This window comes from Juglans regia, chromosome 5 (genome assembly GCF_001411555.2).
Source record: "Juglans regia cultivar Chandler chromosome 5, Walnut 2.0, whole genome shotgun sequence".
Taxonomy (NCBI): domain Eukaryota; kingdom Viridiplantae; phylum Streptophyta; class Magnoliopsida; order Fagales; family Juglandaceae; genus Juglans; species Juglans regia.
This window is the reverse complement of record NC_049905.1, coordinates 4,912,729-4,923,673: the sequence shown is the minus strand read 5'-3', so window position 1 is coordinate 4,923,673 and position 10,945 is coordinate 4,912,729. Positions and strand designations below refer to the sequence as shown.

General features: G+C 32.3%; 1 protein-coding gene across 1 annotated transcript; it reads right to left on the bottom strand.

Annotated features, from left to right (window-relative positions):
- Window positions 1-3,164: 3,164 nt before the first annotated feature.
- LOC118348409 lies at window positions 3,165-9,531 on the bottom strand. Its single transcript, XM_035690011.1, has 3 exons — window positions 9,433-9,531; window positions 6,988-7,567; window positions 3,165-3,302 (listed from the first exon to the last, which is right to left on the bottom strand). Exons 2-3 carry the CDS (start codon window positions 7,564-7,566, stop codon window positions 3,165-3,167), a joined length of 717 nt encoding a protein of 238 aa, XP_035545904.1. The 5' UTR covers window position 7,567; window positions 9,433-9,531.
- Between the last annotated feature and the right edge of the window lie 1,414 nt (window positions 9,532-10,945).

Sequence of the window (10,945 nt, the reverse complement as noted above, 5' to 3'; positions counted from 1 at the left end):
CAAATTTGTCAGCTATAGGGACATAGTTCCATAAAATATGCATAATCAAGTGAGCATCAACTCCTCTCGTTGGAAAACTGGCCTTTGAACTTCCAGTGTCTTTGAATGTTGAAGCTTCAATATTGTATATACCTATAGCATCAATCCGCTTAAAAAAACTAATATTTACTAATATAAAACATTAACAACTATGCAAATTCACAGTGGCACTCACTCGGGGACATACTTCCTCACTACTAGGTAGCATGGATTCAAATGAATTAAGCCATCGAATTCACAGAGCAGCCCATATTATTCTTTCATATGTATCACTCAAATCTAACCATGTCTCTTTTCAACCACATTATTATTCAATCTTTAGTGGTGGAATATTTTTCTTTGTTCCATATTCGTGATCATTATTATAATTTCTAATACTATTTGTATTAATACTGATTTGGTCTTTAATTTTTTGATAAAAAACCAAAATAACATTCCAAGAATCTAATACCAAACATATCTAACAAATTTTTATCCAAAAAAAAAAATGAATTTTCATTCTCATGATCACTTTCGCAAAATATAAAAGTGCACTCATGAATTTTAATTGTAGAATTATAAAATGCTCTCTATTTTACACTACACGATACAATTCATCTCCCTTGCTAAGTGCTGAATCAGATCCGCAATTTCAAGTGATCAAATGAAAATGAATATAATCATGTTCCTTGGTGAAAATTTTATAAGAATTCAAGCTTTTTATTTACTTATTTTTCTAAGCAATATCTTGCTACACACATATTTATATTCTTTGAGCAAAGTCTTTCTGTTTTAAGGCTCAACAAAATTAATGTTGCATTCAACATATATATTCATACGTACAAGAGTACACAATTAATGTTGCATTCAACAAAAAGCTCAAATTTGATCTCAATCAGTGTATAAAAAAATGAATGAAGAAAAAAGGCAACTAGTCCAACTGATGATTTGGAAATTAACTAGTATATCATTCAGGTCCTTTGGAGTTGAAAACTTCACTTCAACTACACACTTCTCAAACAGTCCAAGATAAATATTCAAAGATGATTAGCTTTGATTCAAAGTAGGTCCAGTCCTGTTTTGATAACTTTTCATCATGACGATCTAGATTCATTACATCTGAACTTAGTTACTAAAAACACTATTTTTTTCCCATGGCATGGATCCCTCACATCTGAACTTGTCCAGAATTTACCGATGTCAGCATGCCTCTAAATAGTTATGAAAACAGCAGGGTCAAGTCACTTCTAAATCTTTTTGCTATCTTGGACACTGATTTGTTTTCGTTGGTAGCTGCCAAATCCTGAGTTTTTTAGTATTTTCTCTCTAGAATTTATGAAGAAGTGAAGAAGAATGCCCCCCGAGGGGGGGGGGGGAATTGAAATGAACCTTCTGGACCAAAACACACTTTTTAAAAAAAAAAAAAAAAAACAGAGAGAGAAAGAAAGAAACATAAGCTGAAGTGTGGAGGTTGCGTGAACAGTGGGTAGTTATGTAGCAAAACTCCGATATTAATTACCAGTTACATTAGATTTACAGAAAGCCCAACAACTCGCCCCTCCCTTAAAAAAAAAAAGAAGTTCAGATGCACTGAAGCCAGCACTACCAAACAATAGCCTATGATGAAAACCAACATTTACAAATCTAAAATGCCCACTTCTAAATAACGAGCCATGGTTATAATTCCTGGCAAGCAAAACTAATAGCCTATGTGACAGGACATGTGAACCCAATACGAACACGGCACGAAATTAGCGGGTTTGAGTTTGATGTTAACGAGTTCGGATCAAAATGGGTTGATTCGTTAAGACACAATTTATAAACGGGTCAATAATAGGTCAACCTGCTTAATACGAAATCAACTCATTTTGACCAGTTTAGAATTTATTTCACAATTAAAATTTTATTATTGCTAAGTTGTAATATTGATATTTCTCAGTATGCTTATATTTTTATTCTTATTATTGTTGGAATTGCAATTTTAGACCTATGTTCATATTTGTTATTGTATGGTTTGTAATATTAGTTTATTATATGTTAAAATTTGAAAAATATTGATATATATTTTTTAAGATATTATGGTTATTAATAAATTTAAATTTTAACTTTTATGTAAAATTATGTTAATCAGTTCAAATGAGTTATGTGTTTTAATTCAACTTATTTACATGAAACAAATGGATTTAAATGAGTTGTGTCGTGTTAACATATTTCCAATTAATTATTAAACGAATAAAAAAGGATGACCCGACCCGACCCAACCCGTCATCTAAATTACTTGGGTTAGGATTTGGAAGTTTCACACATTTAGCTTAACGGGTTGACTTATATTTTCAAATGTTCATGACTTCACACGACGCGATACGAAAACGACCTGAAAACACGATTTCACACTCCTAAATTCCACACATCTAACGCAAAGTATCCCAGGCTGTTGCATCCCAAATATGCTAGTTAGTGCAAATGGATTTCTTTTTTCTTTCAAATCATTTTTAAAGATATTTAACCATTGAGAAAAAAAAAACTTATTAATAGTTATTTACATAATATATATATATATATATATATATATATATATATATATATATATGAGTGAATACATTTAATGGATACATTTAAGAAATGTTTGGATAGTGAGATGAGATGAGATGAGATGGGAGTTAAAAATTAAACAAAATATTATAAGAACTAAGAATATAATTTTTTAATATTACTTATTTTTTAAATTAAAAAAATTAAATTATTTAATTTAAAACTTTTAAAAATCATAAAAATTAAATGAGATAAAACAAAACGAAGATATGAATTAGATAATTTTTAAAACAAGTCAAAAGTATTTTCGTTTAACTTGGCTCAAATCACTAGTATTAGATTATGCATCTACATATGTATCTACATATTTACATAATATGATCTTAAATTAGACTAAATTAGATTTTGCATCTTTAAATATTTACATAACTATAAACAATAATTCTCTAAATTTGAAGATGTACTATTCACTCATTAAATCTTATTTTACTAATTATTTCTCTCAAGTAATAGAAACTCTTTCTCTCAAAATTACACTTTCTCATTGGTCTCTCTCTCTACCAATGAAAGGAAATCCAAAAGAACCCCACATCCTGACAGCAACAAAAAAATTTCTAGGCCTTTCTCTTTGCTAGTTGCTCATCAACAAGTCTGAGATCAACGACTTCAAAGATTTCCTGATTTCGTTTCAGGGCGTTTGTCTTTGATAGTTCCCGATTTTGATTTCCAGGGGTTTCCGATTTCACCTTTTCCTCTTGTGTTCAAAAAAGTTGTAAACTGAAGTCATGTCAATACACAGCTTAATTTTATTCATTTATTACCTTCGACGGTGTTGGATTGATATATTTTCATAATAATCAACCGATTTCTTTGGTCATTGGCTTCTCTTTCATGTCTGATTTGTCATTGGTTGTCCGATTGATCATGCTCATTCAAAGGAATATCCAGTGGCTACTAATTGTAAAATATATAAAAATAATAATTTTAAGAAAAAAATAAATAATAATATTTAATTAAAAAATATATAATTTAATGTGAGAATTTTTTTTCTTATACCAAATTAATTTCTAGAACGAGAATAACTTACAGCCAATGTCTCCTTCAATGGCTTATTATCGGAGACCAATGGGAACATACCACGTAAGGGGTTGATGAAGACACTGACCTCTCTGAGCTGCAGGGGATCCTTTGTACATACCCCACCCCTTCTCTCTTTGCTCTCTCTCCCGAGCCTTCCATATGTTGAAATCCCTCTTTCTCTCTCTCTCTTTCTCCTTCTATCTCTCTCTTTTCCTCTCCTTCAAAAAATCCTTACCCAAAATCTAAAAGTAAAATGGTCTACTCCCACTGTCCAAGATCAAAATTGAAATCCTTAGCCCAACATCACGTTTACGTCCATGATTGATTGTGTGTGCCTAGAGAATGACAAAGAAGAACTTGAGCTCGGATTTCGACTTGTTTTTCTTTTCCTCTTCTTCTTCCATTGCTGAATGAATATGCAAAAGCTCTGGCATCTTCTACCAAGAACTGTCCTTATGGTTTGTCGCCTATAGAAATTTGGTTTTTTGTATTTTTTTGGCCTTGACCTTGAGCTTTTATTGCTTCAATGAGTAGGGGTAGACAGCACAGCTTTTATTGCTTCACTTGCAAATTATCCATTAAGCATCGATTTTGCTGGAAAAAAATTATAATGCAGTCTTTTCTTTTTTTTCTTCTTTTTTGAGTTTCTTTTCCCCCCTCTTTCTTTTTTATGGTTTTTTAATGCATCTATAGTCAAAAGATGCATATATTAGTGATGGGACCCAAAATTTAATTAAATACAAAAGTCAAAGGCTCGGATGTTGCTGTCTTTAAGCATCAAATGGGCTGAGAAGTTAGAAAAAATCTCAGTTTGTATGTAGCCTTTAAAGTATCTGCTTGGATTCTTTGAGTTAGCACTTCTCCCTTGATGCGAACTATCCAGATATTGAGATCCTGACGAAGAGAGAGGGAAGGAGATAGGTGATTTTGGGTTGGAGATTTTAAATGGGGGGAGGGGGGGAGGGAGGGGAGGGGGAGAGGTGACGCATATGGAAGGTTTGGAAGAGAGAGAGAGCATAGAGAGAGGGGGTGGGGGGCATGTCCCCATTGGTCTTCAGTAATAAGTCTTTGTAAGAGATACCGTCCCTTGTAGACTACTTTAGCAGTAAAGTAGCCCGATTAAGTTTAACGTTCTTCATTTTTTGGTTTTTTTTATTTTTTTTATTTTATTTTTTTAATATATTTAAATATTTAAAAAAAATAAAAAAATATTTCAATAAACTCAAAATTACTTTAAAAAAAATTGATAAGCGGTCAAATTGCGGATACATTTGAAATGGTAAAATAGTTTTTTGCTATGATTTTTTATATGAAATCATGCTAGTCTGTCCTAAAATCAACCAGAATTTAATTGCAATCTGTCAGATTTCAATGGTATCCAACCAGTCACCTCAGTATTAAATAGTAATCGCTTTCAAAACATAATGCATCTGATATTTTTTTTCCACGGCAGGTTTCTGACCACAAATAAAACGAAAAAATAATAATTTAAAGAGTAATTTAAAACTACACAAAAACTCCCAGCAGTGTACGTCATGATTTGATGACGCAAGTTGAAGACCCGCAATGACGTCTACATCATGGACATCTAACGGTGTCCAAACATATAATTCATCAAGTTGGGTCTAACATAGAGACATAGAGTGCAATAGAATTGTTAACTAAGGTGTAATCTGTCCGGTCTGTGATTAACTAGCTTTATCAACATTCTCTCTCTCTGAGATAGAAAAATTAATATAAAAAATTAATTAAATTAATAAAATAAAAATTAAGAGAACTCTTTAATATTTTATATATAGTTAATAAATATTAAATAATTTTAATATATAATATGATCAATGGTGATCTCTTAAATAAAAATTACATAATTAATTTATACAATTACTATATAACATAATATATTATATATAAAAGAATTTTAAAATATTATATATATAATATTTAAAATATAAATATATATACAATTAGTTTGGTCGATTTTTCTAATTCGGACTAATAGTCTTACAACCCTATAATGTTAACAACTGTGTATCATACCAAGTTCGATTTTCTTGTAATGCAAAGAAAATGAGGACTCGATATTTGATGAAACGTTTTCTATGCCTAAATTATTTGGTTATCCTTTTAGACAGTTTTTTCTGTATATAAGAGAGTATAAGAGTGAATTAACATGAAATTTGGTTGTTATACTCCTACGGAGGTGGCTCCCTCATCTGCTGTCTCAGGAATGTTTGTTCACTTGTCTTTAATGTGGCATGTAGCATGACTCTCTCAGGTCGTGTCCTAAATGTCAGGTAGGCATCATCTGTGCACCCTGTCAAGGGCAAGGGCTCTCGTTGAGATTCCGGTCCACATTTCATATCTGATCTTTTAATACGGCGTATCTAGGGGCGGAACTACCTAAACCCCCCCCCCCCCCCCAAAATTTTTAAAATTTGATAAAATTAAGTTTTAGAATGTGTTTTTATAAGTAGACTATATAAAAATTAGTATTTGACCCCCCAATTTTTTTTTTTTTTTTAACTTAACCCCCCCCCCCCCCCCCCCAAACTAGATTTTGGTTCCGCCAAAAGATCTTTGTTGCGCTATGTGAAGGGTTTTGTAAGGACAAAAACGGTCCCATCTCTCCATGTCAAATTCTTTCCCGTGTTGGCCCTGTGACTCCCTCCTTATCTTGACTAGTGGGCGGATTACACTTTGTTTGTTAGGCCTCCAGAGGGTGAGTTAGGCCCAACCCCTTTTTTTTGTGTTTTTTTTTTTTTTGGGAGCAAGCAAACACCCCAACAGTGTTGATCTTGATGGTATGTAAGAGCATTGGCATTGAATTAGCTATTTTATTCTTCAAATTTTGAAAAATATGTAACTTTTTCACTTTTAGCTAACCATTCAAAACATTAAGTCTACATTGGATTGGCTATAACACTCTCTATAATAATAAAATATTATTATTTTATATTTTTATATTTTTATAATTAATTTTTATTTTTTAATTAATTATATTTTCATAACCTCCTATAATCTCTAACAATTATATTCATTTTCATTTTCATAATCCAATAAACAAAATTTAATCACACGATATCAATATTATCAAAATAATTACATCGATCTTCAATGCAACCAAGCCAATTCTTACAAACATCATCACCAACTAATGCAAAATAAGAGTAATGAATAGGGTGGTAACCAACATATAAAACAATGAACATCACACCCATATTTGTGATCCAAAATAACAAAAAATCACAAAATAGCATAGGCTACAACCCAAAACTCCCCACCAACAAAAGGCTACACATCTTCAAAAGATGAAAATTGAGATGGAGATGAAAATCGCTTCCTTGATTTCTCAAAAACCTCTTTTTGAATATTTAAGAAATACTCTCGTTGCATTCCATTCATGCCAGCAAGATCTATCTTCATTATCTCTATATCAATCTTCCTATTCTCCGTATCATTTCTCCTTTTTTTCTCCACTAGTAATTGAGCCCTATCAACATCCAATTTACTAGTCGCTTGTCTTCTTTCAGACATAAAAACAGCTCTATCATTTGTCATGCAAGTTAAGGCCTCAACAAATTCTGCATCGTAAGATTCTGCAGCCTTCCTTTTTCTCTCCCTTTCTTTCTCAGCCTTCTTGCCTGGAGGCCTTTCAAAAATGACCTCTACGTTGTCATCTATCGTGTCGTCTCCTAGTGGAGTCGACTCTGCCATGCTAATATTGAGCCAAGCCGACACGAGGAGATTGTCCTCCTCTATGGTGAAAGACACACCTCGTTGTGTTTTCTTACTAGGTGGCCTTTTTTCACCTTCCAATAGTGTTGCTTGGAGTCCAACATTATCATGGCTACTAGCCATTACGGTTGTGGATCTCCCTTGTTCACCACTTTGCAATAGAGTGGTAAAGAAATGATCTTCATCAAATGTGGTGTCCATCCTTGATTCAAGTATAATTATAACAAATTATGACTAGACTCATAAACACTGCTACTGAACAACAATCACAATCTCAAGTATTCACACATAATCTCATGCAAGCAAGTCCAATCAAACAATTGCTTAAAAGACAATACTTGATTTCAAAAAAACACATAATCTATATGCTTATATAGATGGGAAAACTGCAGTGAGGTGGGAGAAGCCTAATAAAATATTGATACCATTTACTAGATGTCTAGTCTGCATGGTGCCAATCTCTTCCTAATACCTCATCATGGTGTCTTGAACTCACTTTTAGTTCATATATATATATATATATATATATATATATATATATATATATAGACTGTATATGCAGAGAGGTGGGATGAGTTTAAATCTTATAATTAAACAATATATTAGTTTTGAGCGCACAACTAATATGCTTATATAGATGGGAAGAACATATAAATATGTAAAATGTAAGAAAAGGAGAAGTCTAATAAAATATAGTTGCAACTGTTGAAACAAGTGTAATGGGTTTAAAAATGCAGTGAGGTGGGAGCATGACATTTCAGAGAAGAGTTTTAAAACTGCAGTGAGGTGGGATGAGTTTTAAATCATAGTTTTAAAACTGTCTGCCATAGAGGATCAATATTGATACCATTTAAGGATTCTAGTCTGCATTGCAAATCAGAGAGGTTGCTTCTGCCCTATTGCTTCTGCCCTTTCAATTGTTTTAGTTTTATTGGCACCATAATCTTATAACTAAACAATATATTAGTTTTAGTTCTTTGCCTTTCAATTGTACTAATTTGTTTAATTTTTCTAACATTTTTTATGGTTATTACAAGATGGTAAAACAGAAAAGATGACTCAAAGATGTTATCCTAGTTCTTTTATAGTTACAACACTTGTGATCCTAGTTCTTTTGCTGACATATTTGGGTTCTGCCTCCTCAAATCCTAGTTCTTTTATTGGTTCTCTCCGCCTAAGGATTTGCCTACTCTCTCACAATTGCAGATACTATGCTTCCAGGATACAGTTCGATATCTTCTAGTCTCTAAGTGTTCTGTATTTTTTTTCCCTCTAGACTTCTGCATCTAGAAAGAACATAGTTCTTGCTGAACATGGTCCGTTAAGGATAGAAAGTTGCATATAATTTCCATCATAGCTCCAAGATTTAAAATTCTCCAAACGAAACACTCTGGTGTGCTTCTAGTACTTACTAAAAGTCCTCTCCTAAGTATTGACTTGAGTCTATAGCTTTCTTAGCCTGTAGGATTGTTCTCAACATCAGGGGAATTCAAGAAGCTCAGCCTTAGCTCCAAATAATTCAATCGATTATTTGACCCAAATCAGTTCAGTTCAGTGCTGATCAATATATTATAGTCCAATGATAATATATTTAAATTTGCCCCAACATATCTTCCTACATCAAGTTCAGTTCTGGTTTCTTTGACCCAAATCAGAAAAATGAAAAATGCCCCTTAATTCAAGCTCACCTTCCATTACAGTGTGACGAAAGTGACAAGGAATTTCAGCATGAAAGTGAATAAAACACACACATGAAAGTGACAAGGAGCCGTCTAAGTTGAACATTATTATTCGATAAAACACACACAAAAACCAGGCATGAAAACAGAGGAAGTGCAGCACGGCCAAATCGCACCATCATGAAAGACAAGCGAGACCGAAGAAACTACCCGAGACGTACAAAATCAAACCCAAACATCAACAAAATCAAACCCAAACAATAAAATCAAGAGTAGAATCACAGCTAGGGCTTCGAATCAAACCCAAACAACATCAACAAAATCAACAAAATCAAACCCAAACAATAAAAATTAATAGTAAAATCAAGGTTAGGGTTTAGAATCTTACCGTGTGCTTGTCGTGGTGGAGAAACGCTGTTGCGGTGCCGTGCTGGAGAGTGCCGTCGCGGGAGAGAATGGTTGCGGGAGAGAATGGTTGCGGGAGAAGAGAAATGGGAAAGAAGAGAAAGAGGGAAGAAGAGAAAAAAAAAAAAACTAGAAGACAAGAAAGAAGGAAGAGACGCGGGAGAGGGAAGAAGAGAAGAAGAGAAAAAAAAAATAGAAGAAGAAAACGGGGAAGAGACGCGAGAGAGAAATCCAGGAAGAAGAGAAGGAAGAAACGCGCAAGAGGGAAGAAGAGAAGAAGAAAGAGAAAAGGAACGCGGGAGAGGGCCGAAATTAATAAATTATACATTTTGAGGTGGAACAGTACTTTTTATCTTTGAAGAAAAGTATGAATTTACTGTAGATAATATTTAAGATGAAAAGTTTTTAGCTAATTCAATGTGGGCCAATTTTTGATAAAGTTATTTAAATTTAGAGATGAAAAGTTATTTGAAGAAGCCAATACCAATGCTCTAAGGATAGTGTCAAATCTTTTTTTTGGAGATCAACTGACATAAATATATAAATATGTAAGTTTTTGTAGTCTCCCTCTTGTGTATTATTAAAAGTATATTTAAAGACTTAAAGTAAATAACCAACAATGTACTCGTTCACAATCAATCAAATAATAATAAAAAAATTCAACGTTATTTTACAAATACATCATAACAGCAGAATTAAAGGATAAAAATAAATAAATTTTTTTATTGAATCTAAAATTGAATTTTTTAATTTCTCTATAATATAAACATGAGTAGTCATGTGAGATTTGTTGCATTCACTCTTAATGGTTCAGTTGATAGTAGAATAAGCTGATTAGAGATGCAGTTTAATTGTTATCTTTCTAAAAGAACACAGGTAATTAGCCTGAAATGTGTTAATGATCAACATAAAAGCATAAGATTAAGAAGGGCATGTGATATGATCAGAGTTTCATCGATGTTTTTTATTGTTTATTTTTACTTTTGGCTCCTAAAATTATATATAATTGATAGAACTGTCAGGATCAAGGCCTGAGAAAATGTAATGGAAAAAAGATTATACGAATATTATTATATATTATAAAAGGAATTATCTTCAGATAAACACGGAATAAAAGACAACCACTCACAATTTTATTACTGTGTATAGATCATATCACAACTTCATTAAGCGCAGGACAACTAGTTGTTGAGAAATTAAATGAGATAAGTACCATGCAAGTTGGTCTTTATAAAATGACAGGCAGCTTGTTCATGGTGCCATAAATTGCAGTATGTATGGTACACAATTTAAAGGCCGGCAATGGCGTGTAAATGATTGTAGCAGAGTCGCGAAGTGGACATCTAACGATCATTCATCTTATTTTTTAAAATACATAATCAAAATTTATTTTTTCTATATTATATATTAACTTTTACAATATATCATATATCAATTTATCTATTTTTTTTTCATATCATTTAAATATTATACATTTAAATATTTTTTATTCATTT